Source organism: Apis laboriosa, unplaced genomic scaffold, assembly GCF_014066325.1.
Source record: "Apis laboriosa isolate Shangri-la unplaced genomic scaffold, ASM1406632v1 scaffold16_cov148, whole genome shotgun sequence".
NCBI lineage: Eukaryota > Metazoa > Arthropoda > Insecta > Hymenoptera > Apidae > Apis > Apis laboriosa.
This window is the reverse complement of record NW_025222129.1, coordinates 3407469-3424525: the sequence shown is the minus strand read 5'-3', so window position 1 is coordinate 3424525 and position 17057 is coordinate 3407469. Positions and strand designations below refer to the sequence as shown.

The 17057-nt window shown below is 40.9% G+C and overlaps 1 protein-coding gene across 11 annotated transcripts in view; it reads left to right on the top strand.

Moving 5' to 3' along the window:
• Positions 1–335: 335 nt before the first annotated feature.
• Positions 336–17057, top strand: part of LOC122711319 (potassium voltage-gated channel unc-103) — a 112118-nt gene continuing 95396 nt past the window's right edge. For 10 of the 11 annotated variants that reach the window (XM_043929976.1, XM_043929972.1, XM_043929968.1 and 7 more), the window contains exons 1-2: positions 336–2789; positions 16329–16559. In XM_043929976.1, the coding sequence (XP_043785911.1) occupies positions 16366–16559 (194 nt within the window). In that variant the 5' untranslated portion in view covers positions 336–2789; positions 16329–16365. The remainder of the gene's footprint in view (positions 2790–16328; positions 16560–17057) is intronic. The other variant, XM_043929973.1, reaches the window with a different exon arrangement.

Below are 17057 nucleotides of genomic sequence, written 5' to 3'. Positions count from 1 at the left end.
CGCCGTCGCCGAGAGAGACGTCGGCCCGTCGTCGTGCCTCCTCGTGTTTTTCAGTTCCGACCGTACGACGGCGACTAACGAGACAAACGGAAAAATTTTTCTTCGAAGGAAGGATATATAAATATATATACATATATATATATACATATATATACATATATATGTATATATATATTCGTCTCCCTTCCGGTATTTTGCTCGGCACGCGGCCTCGAGATGCCTCTTCGCCGGTAGACGCACTTAAAACCAAAGGTGGGAAGCACGCGGGAAAGCAACAGTGTTTAGCAATACAAACCCGTGGATACGGTGCCGGTATCACGTTCCCAGGAATTCTCGTCGATGGAAGTACGTTCTATTAGTAAATATCGGGATATACGTTGGAACACAGAGTGACGCAGGAGTTTCGATTTTGGACCTGGAAGGCGTGGTGGCTCCGCAGAAGGATGTAGTTTGTTGCTCGGACGAGGAGCGTGGCAAAAGGATACGCGAACGAAAGATTTGTTTGTTACGTTTATTTCTTTGTTTTGTGCGAGAAATGAGATACGCAAGCGTTGTCCTCGTGACGAGGCAAAAGGAAGGTCGTTAGAAAGGAGTCAGTGTTTCCCGTGGTTCGCAGTGTCGGTGGCCGTCGCCAACAGGTTACAGGAGTCGATGAATATTTCGAGAAATATCGACGATCGATCGTGTGGCCAGCGCGTTATTTTTGCGGAGGATGAAGAAGAGGTATAAAAAATCGGCCGAATTCCAGGTGAGATGAGCGACCGCCTTACGACCAGGGAACGGGGCATTCGATACGAAGGAGTATACGTGTCAACGCGTCGTTACGTATAACGATCGTATATCGTGAATCAAGTGGCAAACCCGCGCGCGCTTCGGCATTTCGTAACTATAAACGCAACTACAAATCCACCACGTGCCTTTCTCGTCGTCATCCAGACGCGGTTCGTTTCAACCTCCTCCAAGATTTCTCCTCGGCTCGTTTCGCTTTTCTCCCCCTCCCCCCTACACCGCCATGATAACCGCCGCAACTCTTCCTTCCTCGCTCCGCTACGTTTCAATCGCGGCCTCGAAACAGGTGGTGTCAGCGTTCGTGATATCCGTGCATTCGCCAATAGTGTTCCATCGTTGAACGACACGGCCGAATCGACGAGACGCACAGCGCACCCGGAGAAAGAAACGACGGCCTCGTTCTCTCGGCAACGACAACACACCTCACCTCGTGGAAATGTCCGCACAATGCGCTTCTCCGAGACGTCTACCGTTCATTGTACCTCCGGATGTAGAGAAGTTTGACTTCGAGCCGACGAGGTCCAAGCTTCTCCGAATTCTCCACGGAGTGACAATCGCCGAGAGGGTGGTATCGCACGTTGGCGCAACGTTGCTCACGCAGTTTTCCATTTTCTTCGAGGATATCCGAGCAGTGTCGAGGTATTCGCGAGGTATACGTCGTCCTTTGCCAGTCTTAAGAAAGAATATATTAGAAAATACGTATAGAGGGTAGGAAAGAGGGTCGTGACACGAAGGAGAAGAGCGTGAAACAAGGTGGGGGAGGGGAAAAGCGGGCAAATCCTCGCGCACAAAACGAAGAAAACCGTCTTATATCATTAACGACAACAAGACGTTTCCCAGATTCCTGTTACCCTACCCTACGTTCTGGAATTCCGTGGGAACACCGTTCGCGTTGCGCATTGGTATTTCGACTATAAATAGATGTTTTCTCGCGTTAGATCGTACGTCTTGAGCCAGGAAAACATTGGAGGAGCGGAGGAGAGGATATAACACGAGATCGGGCACGACTCGTGTCACGTCGAAGACGACGTTCAGCCCTTCTCTCTCTCTCTATCTGCCCTTCGAGATCAAGAGGAGAGGATGAACCGTAACGGTCACTTGGCTACAGCTTGTTCTTATCCTTAGACACATTTAGGTAGACGAGTATTGGGTCCAAAAGGAAGTCAAACGAAGACATCCAGCCTTCTCGTAGGGAGAAAAACGTATCGACTCTGTCCACGCAGCTTCTTATATATATATATATGTATATATGTATATATATATATATATATGCGAATTTTGTACAAAACGAAAACACCAAGAAACAACGATCCTCTCGCGAAAGATTAGCCAAGTAAATTGGGACTTCTCGAGGGTGTTCCTCGAGGCAAAAGGCAAAGGCATACACGCATCATCGCGTTAAGTGGCAACTTTCTTGGTGGTTACTTTTCCTCGTTTACTATTTCCTTCGCCTTTTGTATCTACGTAAGAAGTCTAGATCTACGGAAGAAACAGAGAGAAAGAGAGAGAGAGAGAGAGAGAGAGAGAGACAGAGAGAGAAAGGAAAGAATCATCTGGATTTCGATCGTCCGACCAGCAACGAATCTTCTCCGATTATCTTTTTCTTCTTTTCTTCTGAAGAAGTTTTTCTTCTAAAGAAGAAGATTAAAAGAAAAAAAAAAAAGGAAAGAGAAAAGGGAAGAACAGATTTTTAGGAACAAATTGTTGACGAACATCGCCGATATTAGCCGGTGCTTCTTCTTTTCCCTCGATGATCATTATGCTCAACTCGTGCTGTGCTTTTTTCTACCGTGCTTGTACGCATGCTGCGAGTGTTTTTTCAGTGCTGTAGTGTCACACGTTAATTATTAAAAGCAAGGCTTAACGAGCCTTCGATCGAACGCCAAACGTCTCATAGGCCCAGCTACCTGGGAATATTCCTGCGATGCCTGTTAGACGAGGTCACGTGGCGCCCAGGACAACGATCATCGAAACCATCATCAGGAAATTCGATACGCACGGTGAGTGCCCGCGGGTTCCACATTATACGCTGAGATCGATCGAAGAAAAGAAAAAAAAAAGAAAAAAAAAAAAAATATTCAACGGATCGAAGAGATCAAATTTTCCCTCTTTTTTATATTCCAAAGGAACAAACACCGATTCTATTCTTTCCTTTTTCCTCCTCTTCGAAGTTAGAAGAATTTAATCTCGCGTCAGAAATTTTAACGGGACGAAATCATAAGCCAGGAATAAATTAGCCATTCGTCGTTTGTATATCGTGCAACGGATAATTTTCATTAAAATTAGATAACCAATTTCAAGGATTCGCCCGTTTTCAGTATCGTCTGGTATCGCGATCGGATCGAAAACGAAGTATGGAATAACGAACGTAGGTATGAAAAAGTAAAATCAATTTCGTTCGAGCGTTCTAGCAGCGGAAGTAGGCTGTATAGTAGGATCTCATCTATAGTAATATTGGCCGTGTCCGTGTATAAAGTTTAATGAAAGTTTCTCAAGAATCACGGTTTCCTCTCTCGCGAAAGATTAAAATAAAGTTAACAGCTCGAGGGTTGTCGTTCCGGCCGGCTCGATATAATCGAAGTTTTTAGAATCGCGAAACCACCTGGGATATGGAACGAGTAGGCATCGAGCCAGAACTCCATTTTCAATATTATTTAAAACATCTCGGATGCGAGGAACCCGGAGGCGGAGAGGTTGGTGTGCGGGGGTGGGGGGTGGGCTCGGTTAAATGGAAGAAAAGGGGTAGTTCTGTTTTCACAATAGGACAATGCATGCCACTGGCAATATCACTCGAGGCATGCCTAAAATCCTTGCAAGGAAAACTAAATCCGGAAGAAAGCGACAGGGTTCCGGATTTCAGATTGATCGTGGTTAAAAACGCACGATCAAAGTCGGTGTTTCCTCTCGTCGATATTAATTTTCCTTCTGATCCAAAAATAATAATTTATTTATTTATTTTATTTATTTTAAATAACATTTGTCTATGATAATAAGTTGTTTAAAATTTAATTGGAAATAGAACGTGCTTTTATATTTTTTTTTAGTAGAATATTTTAGTAGAAAATAGCATTGAATTATGCGAGTATCTTTGACACGATTCCCTTCACCGATACGCGGGGATTTTTCATAGCTGAGCTGCGGATCAAGTGCTCGAAAGAGTTTATATCATTCTTTGCGGAAAGGATCTGGCGTCGATTGGCGCAGCTTTCGTCAAAATATTTCCTTTTCGTTTCCACATAACGTGTGAAACAACTCAAAAATTATATATCCAATTCCATTCTTCTTCGAGAAACTTTTTTTCAACAAAATTTCTTTCTCTCCCTCTTTCTTATATCCCTCTCTTTCCCTCTATTATTCTTTCCCCCGAGCAGATTCAGTTTATCCTTCTCCACCTGGATAAGAATTCGGTGCAGAGGTAAGTCGATGAGGTCGCGTATCATCGCTCGTTAACAAAAGCTGCGGCTGTCGTATGGAAGGGCGGACGATAATAGGCATTAACGCGATAAATTCTTGGGAAACCTTTGTAACGCCAATTTATATAATAAAAAATATGTATGCCAGAGCTTCAGGGAGGGTTTTTGTCCCGGTGGCATTGCTGCTCGTCAAGCCTTGGCTTCTAATCTGACGTCCTCCCTATAGCACGTATGTCCTATAACACCCAACTGCGTCCACTCATTTTTTTTTTCTCTCCTTCTCCACCTATCTCCACACCTTATCCGTCAACGAACCATCCTTTCGATACTTTTCACCTGTCTTCTTTTCATCCTAATCGAATACGACGTCCGCGAAAGAGAGAGAAAGAGAGAGAGAGACAATCTATTTCATAGGCAAACACCGACAGATGTTCAATTCCTAAAAATGCTAAATAATTCTTAACGATTGAGGCTGCGTGATCGATGAAACGTCCATAATGACGATAATTTCGTTAATAAGAAATAATAATCGAGATTTCTTTTATTAAGAGTCTTGTATTTTATCGATCGTTTTAGAAATACATATATACAATATCTCGAATCTTGGAGAACTAACATTTTTCGAGGTGGGAGGATATTTCGTCACGTCCAAATTTTTGATGGGAAAAAACCCTCTTTCAAGAAAGAATTAAACTTTTGTTAAAAATTCTAAATTACGATTAATTAATCGGGATAACAATTTTATTTTCGTTAATATTTCGATCTTCGTGACTGAGAATTTTTCACTACAACCCCAAATTGGACAGGCAACGTTCGTAATATTCGAAATTTCATGGCGATTCACGAAAAGTTAAAGTTTAGCAAATGACATTTTGCGGTTAGAGGGAGTGGGACACATTTTTAATTCGGCGAAAAGTTTCGATTAAGAATTGTTATCGATCATGGCCACGGATGGTTATTCGTGTCAAGGTCAGTTATTCGTTAAGAACACCCTGGATCCCGTACACACGCGTATACGCGACTCGGTCGCGTAATGTGACACCAGGAACCTGGCACGAGTTTTCGTTTTCGTGTATGAAACTATTAAAAGTCGACAATTAGGTCCGTGATTTAAATTGTAGTCCAGGCCGGAAAACAGATATATATATATATATATATATATATATATATACACTCGTATATCGCTGCTTATAAATTTCCCCTTAATTTTCTACCCCCAATACCGATCTTAACAAGCCTCTTATTTCGGTTTTACGTACAATGATTATTATTTTGAAAGCTGTACATATATATTTCACAAATTGCACAAGTATCGTAAATTTCAAACGTGAATTGGATAACGAAGTCGAGGACGGTTCGCCATTCATTGTGTCATTCATCACCTGATTTCGAAATTAATCATAGATCGAACGGAATGAAAAATCTCCAAGGTTTTCCTTGGAGAAACGCGCGATAAACGAAATCGAATTTCGCTAAAAATTTCTCTGGCTCCTGCGTTTCTAGAAGTCTGGCGCCAGAACCGGCAACCAGTCCCTAGGATATCTGTCTCCTCTCGTCGAGGAGAGGCCAAATTTCCCTCTCTCTCCCTCGCGGTCGCCGAAAACGCGACGGATTATCGCGCGACGAAGAAGGGAGAGCGCGTACGCGCGATAAATTCTTAAATTCCATTGGGACCGGTGATTCATCGAACGGGCGACGTATCAGGGCCGCCTAGATCGAGACCTCGAAAAACCTCTCTGACCTACTTTTCGCTCCACGTTTTTGCCGAAAATCGTAGGAGAGACAGAGAGGGACGTGTCACGTGGGTTTTAAACGTGGCGTTTTCTATCTAAAGATCATCTCGCGATCTTTGTCTCGTTGAATTGTAACAACGATGCCTCGAACGAGGTGTAACGAGGGCTGTACGACGACCAATCAATGGCACGCGTTTCCGTGTTTCTTTTTATATATATATATATGTGTGTATTTTTTCTTTCTTTTCTCTTCTTTTCTTCTCCTCTGTCGTTCGCGAGAGAGCGGCATACGTGTACATAATAACGGGAATACGTGTGCCGCTGCGCGATAAATTCGTGCAGAAAGTTTGGGCTGTTGCCAGGATGGATATTTAAAATTCTCCGCGGTTCTCCACGAAGCTCCAGGTTTTTTTATCACGATGAGAAGGAGAAGGCGTCCACCTATGATAATGGTTAATGGATAGATTCATCGATTCCTATATAATTGTTCGACGCCAATAATATTCGCATGATTACGAATACTGTTTGTTTCTTCATTAGGGGGAAAAAAATTTCGCGGGCAATTTCATTTATGAATTACGCGTTCAAATTGCATTGATTTCTATTCAAATTTAAATGGCTAATTATTGGCATTTTTAACCTCGCCTCGGAAATATGATTGGCTGTTAATACTTTCGAGTTCTCTACTTTCTAATTATTACAGTTGTTTCGCGTGTACTCTTTCTCGTTTCGAAACAGAGGGGGAAGAAACAGTGGGGGAGGGTAGGAAACAAGGAGCGACTAAAAATAATGAAAGAACAAAGTACCATCCCTTGTATTTTCTCTGGTTGTGTGTACCAGAAACGCGCCCTCCTCTCGTTAATTTTTAACGAAATGCACGAGCCTTTGCACGGCTTAGTCGCCTATGCAAACAAAAGCACGCTCTAGTACATCTCGGGCCTAATTAAGCCTCGTGGTTTCCGAGTAAATATTTTCGTAAGACGGATCACTTAAAATTCTTTCCCAATGTGTTTGGATCGACGAACGGCAAGTTTCACGATCGATCTTACGTAACTCGAAACTGGCGAAAAATAAGAAGAAATTAAAGAACCGGGGATCGAAGAAATATTATCAATCAACCTTGAATCCAATCCTCCTCCAACGTTTCAGAATTAAATCTAGACGAATTAAAATTTACGTAGTACATTTTAGGAATATAGAATTTCGACGAACGATATTTTAAAATTGCACCTCGAATTATAAAATGTAATAAAACGTACGATACGATTTTATGGTTCCACGACCTTCTCCAACAGCCTTGATTTTCCAACCGTTCATACTTGCTTTCCGTTTTACTCCGTTTCACGCGAGTATACTCGCGTATTTATTTCGTTTCGAAATACGCGTGAAAACTATTTTTAACCGCGTTTGAAAATACACATAGGGGGTGGTGGTTAATCAGTCCCCTCTCCTTCTCCGCGCCTCAATCTCCACGCTGCTCGATCGAACTTTACCACGCTCTGCACGCTCGGAACGATAATTGACTGGCGATCGAATTTCTCGATATTCAATTCACGATATGCCACGAACAGCCGATCTCGCGAGCCTTTAACGCGATAACTCGTGGAGCAGGAAGGCGAAGACACGAGTTCCAATCATCGATTCCGTTTGAAAGCTGCTTCCTCTACGCTCCGCGTGGATTTTTTCGTTTATTTCGACGCGAATAAAGTAAGTTTATTCTTCGCGAGGTGCGAAGAGATCATCAGCTTTGGCGTTTCTTCCCGGGAATATTTTGATCTGGAACGCGTCGAGAAACGATTCGTGGAAAGGGAATATTAATTGGAATCGAATCCGCGATTCGATTTCGTTCGATCGAAAAAGGGGGGCGCGGGGCTTTTTCGGGGAAAGCTTAATTCGGTCGTGTCGCGTGCAAAATATTCATCCGTGGCGCACACGCTTGTGATTTAACGTAGGCCACACGTGTCGCTGAAATATCTTTGAGGAATTGAGTACTGGCCTAGGCACCATTCAAATTAACTTTATAAATACTGTGCGATATTTTGTGCGCTGCAAGTTTGGGGACGTTCCTACGCTCGGGGATTGTTCGTGGCTCCGTTGAATATTTCACTTCGATGCAGGATAATTTTTGGTGAATTTGTTAATGAACACGTTTAAGGGTAATTATTCTCAAATTTTTTTCATTTTTTTTCATTTACGTTGATACATTCGTATTCTTTTAATCTTTTATTTATGAAGAGCAAGATTCTCGAAGATTCTTCTCCTATTTATTGAATCTTAGAATCTTGCGAGGATTTGTTCTTAAGCAATTGTTGAAAGAATTTTTCCACGCTTGTTTCATTAATTGTTAAACCAGTTGAATTCTCGAGAAATTTTTCACATTATATACTTTTGATTTGAAAAAAAAGAAGGGAAAAGAAAGAAAGAAAGAAAGAAAGTGAAAAAGTTGGGGCAAAAGTTGGTTTGTTTTGTAATTTCCAGTGCAATTCCTTTCCGGAACGCTTATGGAAATAATTATCACGGCCGGTGCAAGAGACGCGCAATTTTCACCCCTAGGGAGTTCTTTGAGCGTCCAGCTGTGCCGTTTATTGTTTTTCATTTGCTCGATACTGTGCAGTCGATTCACGCTTCTTTGAAGATCCCCTCCCCCTTCGTTCTCCCTTCCCTCGCGCGATTCCCTCGAATTCAAAACAATCCCGTCCAATGTTTCGAACCGGCGTGAAGCCTGTAGCCAAATCTAATATCGAAATTTCATCGACGATCCCTGCGCCTAATGAGAGAATAATTCTCGCCGAGATATGCTTGTTTTTCCTTCTCGTATCGAGAATTCTCCATCGAAATGATTTCCCTTCGAATTCGATAATCGCGGTCTCGATTCCGGCCAGATGAAAATAAACCGAGGCAAGGCGTGAAATTTCCCAGAAATCTTCATTCGATTATCGGCCAGGATATGATCCCGAGAATCCAATAATTTCGAGCAAACTCTAATCCGATTTTCACGATATAGAAATCCATCTTACACGTTTAATCCCCCGTGTACCGCTGGATAACCGATCTAATCTTCCTGTCGATTAGAAACTTTCATCGCATACTTTTAACCATCGGATGCTATTAAATCCTAGACAACGACAAATTCAATTATACCCACCGCGACCGCGCCGCCATTTTACATTATTATATTCGAATAACAGCCAAATAATACAACGAAATATATTTCCTAAAAGAAAAAAAAGTATCAAAAAGTATCAAAAAATCCTCCTATCCACGAGAGAGTCAAACGAAACGAAACTTTCGAATATTTTACGATAATTTTCATCCTCGAGAAGATCGACGGTCCAATAAGTAAACTAAACCAGTTCCAAACAACCGTGACGCATCCCTCCCCTTCCCCGAAATATTTCGATGGGTTGAGTTACGAGCCGCGAATCTTAAGACTGTCGTTCCATTCGCGGAACTTCTATTTTCTTACGCGACACGGCGTGCACAAGTGCGTTCTTGGCACGAGACGAGACGCTCGAGCTGCATACCGGACCACCCCCGTTTTTAAAGAAAACGCCGGGCGCGGGAGGAACGGCGAAAGAGGGTGGAAGAACGTAGGAAGAAGGAGCGTTAAACGCGAGCGATATCCATTCAATTGTTCGATTATTCGATCTCTCAGCCTCATAATTCAACGGCCACGTTCCACTTTCCCGATTTCTAAGTGGTACGCCCATGCGTTCGCCCTGGCAACGTAAACAAATATCGACGCGGATTTCGAATGGAAAGGTTGAGTCTCGTGTCTTCACCCTCGCTTCGACCTTGATTCCGACGTTGTGAAAAGAAGGAAAAGGAGAAATAAGAGAGAAGAAGAAAGAGAAAAAGTAATTGAGAAAAAGGTTTGAGCGAATGCTTTAACATAAAGATCTCAAACGAGTTTATACGTGCATACGCGATCGATGTTAAAGTTGGTATTACGACGGCGGGTCTGGATCGCATTCGAGCGAAATCACGAAAGGGAAGAGAAAGAAGACTTTCTTTCTCCTTTTCATTCATCCCTTATCCCCACTTCGAACGATCGTACTTTTTAGATGGAGGCAAGTTCCTTTGTTTCTCGATTTTTTTCTTTTTTTATCGCCTCAGAAAAGATTCTGAAGAAATAACGAACTTTCTTGTAAAAAACGATTCTTCTAAAACGATTTAACCTCATCAGAGACGTTGTAAGACTTGTCAAAGGCGAGCCCGGCGAGCTTTTGTAATACTTTCAAAACAAGTGATCGAGTAAAAATGTGAAATATCATCATATCAAGAATTCTTTTCTTCCTTGGTATAATTCTAATTGAAAAGGAGAAGAAAGAGAGAAAAATCCAAACGTACGTGAGCATATTGAAAACCGTTGCGGATAAATGAACGAAAACTCGTGTAAAGAATTCATGTAGTGCTAACCGATATCGGTTTGCCTAAGAAGGGATAATTCTATCGCGATACAAGAGAGAACCTGTTCGAACCTGGGTCACACACGGATTCTTCCATGTTTATGTATATATATATATATATAGAATGTTTAAATCGAACCGCGTGAGCGGATTTAAGTTTAACGCGGCGACAAGGTCGCTCCAGCTTGTCACAACATTGCTAGCGTGACTCCATCGTATTTTCGGCCTATAAGACGAATCGGCCGTTTATCGTTCAAGGACGGTTACCGAGATAGATCGAGAAAGATCGACACGAGTATCGAGGGGATCGGCAAAGTGTAACGCGGATGAAACAAAAATGCAATGAAACCAGGTGCAATCGTGCAATCGCGAGGAGTGGATGGAAGATCCTCTCTCTCTCTCTCTCTCTCTCTCTCTCTCGAGAAAGAGAGATACGAACGAGAGGGGGATCCGTTTCGGTTTGCTTTGTTAGCTTGTTACGTCTCAACGGCGAGGAGAGCGTAACCCAAACCCCTTCGTGAACTTTGGTTTATGGATTATATGTGTTGAAGAGGAGATTGGATGGAAAGGAGGGAAAGGAATCGATTTGCTTGCAAATTGTAATAAAATCGCACGAATCTTTACACGAGATGCGCGTGTCACTCTTTAGAAGCAGTTTTTCCGTGTCGAATGAGAATGGAAATTTTAAGCTTTTAGACATTAATTTTAAATTTAATATGTGCGAGTTTTTAATGATTTAGTGTTAGAATCGATTAGAATGATGGACAGGATTGATCTCGATGAATCTCGACGAGTCGGTAAATAATTAGAAGGAAAATAACTGGTTGAATAAATATGGTTGGCTTGATTTCAATAATAAATGAAGTCGGTGTTATCGTGTAAACGTTTTGAAAACGTTATGGATAAAATGGATTTCAAGGTGTATTGATCTTTTAAAATTATTTACTGAAAGGTTTAAAACGTTTAATACTCGATGAGAATTTATGGTGATAATAATAATAATAATTCGATGACGATCATCGAACGAAGAATAAATATCGATGGTAATTAATACGTCGGAGGGGATTAAAACCTCTTCTGTATCCGTAAACACGAAAACATTGATTTAAAACTGTCAAATTGGATAATTTAACACGCGTCACATGCCGTTTTACCGCGGCTCTAAATCCTCCGTATTGTCGGGGCGGAAACAAAACTCACTCGCGGGTAAGTTCCAATTCCGTATATTTATAACCGGTCGAGTAGCTACCAGCGAAATGTGTCGTTTCTTACGATAGAAACTGTACTCTGTTTCGTACTCTCTTCTTATAGAAATCTTATAGAAATCGAAGTGAAAAATTAAAGTGACGTTCGTTGAACCGTTATCGAATTTATCGACTCAGAGATTAGAATAATAATTTGTCAAAACATTCGTCTTCCTCGTCCTTCGCTTAACGCATCATTTTCCAATTATCCCTCTGATTTCTAAGTTTCAAAAAATTTTCTCCTTCTAAAATATTCTCTTCTTAAAATATAAATCGGTAGTTTTTGTTTTTTTTTTTTTTCTTTTTTAAATCTTTTACACGCAAGAATTTTGACGCAGGAGGTTAATTATCTGATTTTATCCGAAAAAAAGGAAAGAAAAAGGAAACGATTGTGAAAATTTGCTGCAAGGAATGATGAAAGATAATGAGGAGCGTGGTCGGTTTAGCGAGTCGGGAAGATAAGAGGAGCGGTCAGTATTCTGGAACGGATAGCAAAGTAGTTCTCGCGGTTAAGTGACATCCTTGGCAAAGGGCCCAGCCCTGCGAGGCTGTCTCCTCGATGCGAACTCGGCAAAATCTATTTCTAGTTGGGCCGATAAACTCGGCACGGGATGAGATTCGTAAAAAGAACCGATGCGTCTCGTCTGTTTGTTTCTCTCGTAATCGCGTAAAGGGGGAAGGGGGAGGAGGTTACAGATTACCCTTTTCACGATTTCTCGATCGTTCCATGAAAATTCCTTCGATCGCGGGGCGAATCATCTCTGGACAATCATGGTCCGGTGATAATGGACCAGATTGATGGAGAAAATCTGATTTCAAAGATGTGATGCGTGATCGTGAAAATTCGAGAATAATCGAAAATTTGATAATTTGAATTAAGATTTGCGATTATGTATATATATATATTGCGAATGATGATTCTAATGATATTAATGTATACACAGTATGAATCAAGGATCGATTTTTGTGTAGATTTTCGTAACCGATGAAAGCGCCAAAAATTCTTGGCGATTAATCTTTGCTGTGGGCGACTTAAGCTTTGTTGCTATTCTGGCTGCGGTTATAGTGAAAAGGGGTATTAATCATGGTTAAACTGGCGGGCGCGAAGCCGCCATTTCCAACATCGCTTAGTATTAGCTCGTAATTACTATCGATCAATCAGAATCGCACCCACGAAACGAACAGTCTATCTTCTTATTAGAAAAGAAATAAATACAATTATACGTTTATACTTTCTTCGTGAAATATCTTAACGAAATTAAACGCACGAATTAAATTCCAAAGCGGAACGAATAAGTTTAAAGTCGAACGATCAAACTTGTAAATATTATCGTGTTTACAGATCGAAGATCAATTATTACTCCCCACGATAAAAACGAAGAATTTAAAAAAAAGAAAAACTTTTTTAAGCCGCACAATAGAATCATCAAAGAAATTACCGTTGTTTTTTCTTTTTTTTTTTTTTTTTAAACAATCTTCACGATCGATTCGATTTTTACATAACTCCATCCGAAATTATGGAAAGCGGCAACACGAGTGAAACATGGAACACAAGAGAAAATGAAACCTGGACACAGGAATTTACGCGATACGTTAAATTATTCTTCATCCCCCTTGGAAGCGAAGTTTTAATTTTCCTCTCGTGTTACAAAATATGCGGTTGTCTCTGCGGCCGGGAAACCTGAAAAAAATTTCGCGTCACGCCCTTTTAAAATTCCCACCTGTTATAAATAAACGAAATTACTCGAAATTGCTCGTAAAAAGACGCTCGTAATAAACGTCGATGGCAAAAATCGTCCGCGGACCAATATTCTTCCTTCCTCTTCGAATTCTTCCTCGCCCAATTTTCCGCGACGTTTCATCCTGCTCGTTCGATCCTTCGATTCGAACGATTTTCTTTTTATTTTCTTTTCTCTCTCTCTCTCTCTCTTCTGCTCCACTTCTGATCATCATTCCGTCGAGGCGTCCGTTTATTCGTCTCACGCTCGATTCATAACAGCGACGTTGTCACGCGTGCATTTCAACGACACCCCTCCCCCCTTCTTCACCCTTCGATTTCGATGAATCGGTCACGCGTTATATCGTGGATTCGATTCGATCGGCGCGCGTCCACGTAACGTTGATCAACAACAATGGCGCGGGGCGCACGTTCCTCCGCATTTTCAATTTCACTTCATTAAACGCGATTGTCCTTCTCAGAATGCTTAAGCACGAAGCGGAATGAGGGTGGCACCGATGGCAGTCGTGGCACGCGGCGCAATTCGACGTCCCCGTGGCTGACATTTCTCTTGGATTCTGGTACGACGTCTGGTACTCTTGCGACGCACTTGAAAATCCTAGCCATTGTTTCGAGCAAGGTGTCGCACAGAGCGTCGGTCACAATAGGTTGGAACCGCAAAAAAAAAAAACTATGATTGCGTTTCTATGATATTTCCGTCTCTGATATTTCTACGCGGATTTTTTTTTTTTTTTTTAAATATATTTCTCTTAAGATTTAATTTTCGAGCGGTTTGTATATGAAAAACAATTTTTTTCTCCCATAAAATTTACGTTTTCCAAAAAGTTAAAATTTATGGAAACTCAACTTCGTTTCGCTATTGGATGAATGAAACAAAAATTTGTCTCGAGTATATTCGAGTTTTTGCTGGAAACGACTGGTGTTTTTTTTTTTTTTTTCCTCCTTTTTTTTTCCCCATCATATTTTTAAATCTAGGAAAATGAAAATTTTTAAATTCTTATAATAAGTCTAATGAATCATCAGCGGTTTAACGTGGGACCGTGGTACACGAATCGATATTTATTTTTAGAAAAATAAGCTTGAAAGGTGCTATACGTTTGATATAACGGCGGTCTCTTTATGCCTCGGTTCGTTGAACATTCAAGAGTTGAAAACACTTGGTAAATTTACTTCTTCAACGAGCCTCGTAAAATTTGCCCCCCTCCCTTTCCTCTCCTCTTCATCCCCTCGCATACCCCTCGCATAGATCGCCCGTTGTTGCGAAATATGCATATCGCTTGTAAATATTTGGGATCAGTTAAGGGATGCAACACAATTAGGGGACACGGGGATAGGGAATAAAACGTGCTCTCGTGGAGGATACTTCGTGTATCAAAAAATAAAAAAAAAAAAAAAAAAAAACAACCAGCCACTTATTGCCCCTGATATCGATCTGAAAAGTATATTCGTATCGCTTTCTTTTTGCCCTGCTTTAGAAATTTCGTTCTCAAATCGTTGACTCTCTTTATTAAACGAAATAAAATCCAATTTTTCGTTTGAAAGAGATTAATGAAAAAAATGAACTTTGATCCGATGGGGAGGCAATATTACAATATTTAACTTATTATTTTTCCATACTGTATATCGTTTATTTAACAATATCGTTTAAAATAATTTTCGAGGATTCAATTTTCGTTATTTAATTGGTTAAGCTATTTCTCTTTTAAAGAAATATTTTTCTTTTTCCCCCCTCGTTTCTGATATCGATAATGTTACGCAATTCCTTTTTCTTTTCTTTTCTTTTTCTTTTTTTTCCGTAAAATATCTTTCTTCCTTTCTTTCTTTCTTTTTTCACGAACGAATCATTTCGTTTTAAGAAAAATAAATATTTCAGACGAGAAATGGCAAAGTGACGATGTATTCGTAAGTGGCAGCTTTAACATTGCACGTGCAAATTTACACGAGAAACAGCCCCTTTGAGGTGTACCCAGAAAACGTCCAAAAAGTGTCTCAAAGTTAGAAACGAACCGAATTAACCGAGGCTCGCGATGCCTGTAAGTCAGACAAACTTAATGGCCGGTACCAAAATATTTTATGGTGTACACTGTAAGACCGATGCCGGATTTAGGACGAAGGTCGCAATGGGAACACGATGCCTCGTAATTTCGTGATTCCAGAATTCCAGCCGTCCTCCGAGAAACTTTCACAAACGAAACTCGTTTCATTTTTCACTTCTTCTTTTGATCTATCTCACCCGCCTTTATCCCGTCACTCATTAAATTTGCCAACGATAATAAAGAAGATACCAAAGAATTATTTTCCTCGAATGAAAATAATTTATCGAGTAAAAAAAAAAAAAAAAAAAAAAAAAGAAGATATAAAGTACAAAGCATATAAAGCAGATTCTTCCTTATGAAATTTTTGCCAAATTCCGTATAGAAGATAAACTCGGAAAACCTGTTTCGAGTAGAGCATCGATAATAATAAATTAGGTGGTTGGTAACATGTTTATGATTTCCTTCAAGGAAAATTACTGAATTTTCCGACGTCCTCCTACGTGATTCCTTGCCTCTTAATTTTGAAGAATCGACCACACTATAAATACATTTATATTCGCGCGATCGCCCAATTCCAGTTAACCTGTCCATCTCTGCCTGCATTTCTTAAAACGAGAAAAGTTAATTTCGGACATGTGCGAGAAGGCATGCCAACCACGCAACTCTTAATGAGCCGATGAAAATCTACCGTGACCGAAGTTTTAACTTTCCACTGTCCACTTTTCGTACATTCCTACGATCCCATAGGCTTCTCTTTCAAACTTCTCTTACGCTCCACTCCATTATTATTATTATCCCAACAAATATTTAATCGGATATTTCCAACTGAAAAATTCGTTATTATTATTATATAAATTAAAATATATTTTCTCAATAATCCAAAAAAGTGAAAAATTTCGAGAAGGAAAAAATTCAATAATTTGTTCGACGGGGAATCCTTTTAATCCTTTTCTGTCCCTTTTGCAGATCGAAGTTTTTTAGTGGCCAACGCTCAACAGGGACTATGTCACATAATATATTGCTCGGACGGTTTCTGCCGGCTGACAGGCTTTTCGAGGGCGGAAGTGATGCAGAGGCCGGCGATCTGCGAGTTCCTTCATGGGCCAATGACGTCGCCCCATGCGGTCGCAGCCCTCCGCGACGCCCTCGCCGCCGGCGTCGAAAAGCATTTCGAGATCCTTTACTACAGGAAAGACGGTGAGTCATCTCTCTCTTAATAACCGATTACACCTTACACGGATAACCTTTGACATATCTACCGTTCTAACCGTCCAATCTATAATGAAAAGCCTCGCTATATCGATCTTGTCGCAATTTCTATTCGCTTCTTCTCCCCCTCCCTAGAAGAGCTAGAACCTCTTCACGAGAGCTTGTGATTTCCATTCTTTCGAGTCGAGATCTCGTTTCAGACCGATTATTCTTTCTTTCCCCCTCGAAAGAAATACGAATCTTTTTTTCTTCTTCTTCTTCTTCTTCTTCTAAAATTCGATCGAAATAATTTTGGTCGACAAGCGGAAAGATTAATTTTAATCGCGAAACCAGAAGCGTGAACGTTATAAATTTTTGTGGGGAACGAGCCAGGGAATTGAAGGTTCAAAACTGGCAAGATTTCCACCAGTCGGAGTAGGAAACCGGACATCCTGAATTCCGAGCCGGTGTGTCGGCTAATCCCGTCTTGGCAAGCCCCATTAACTT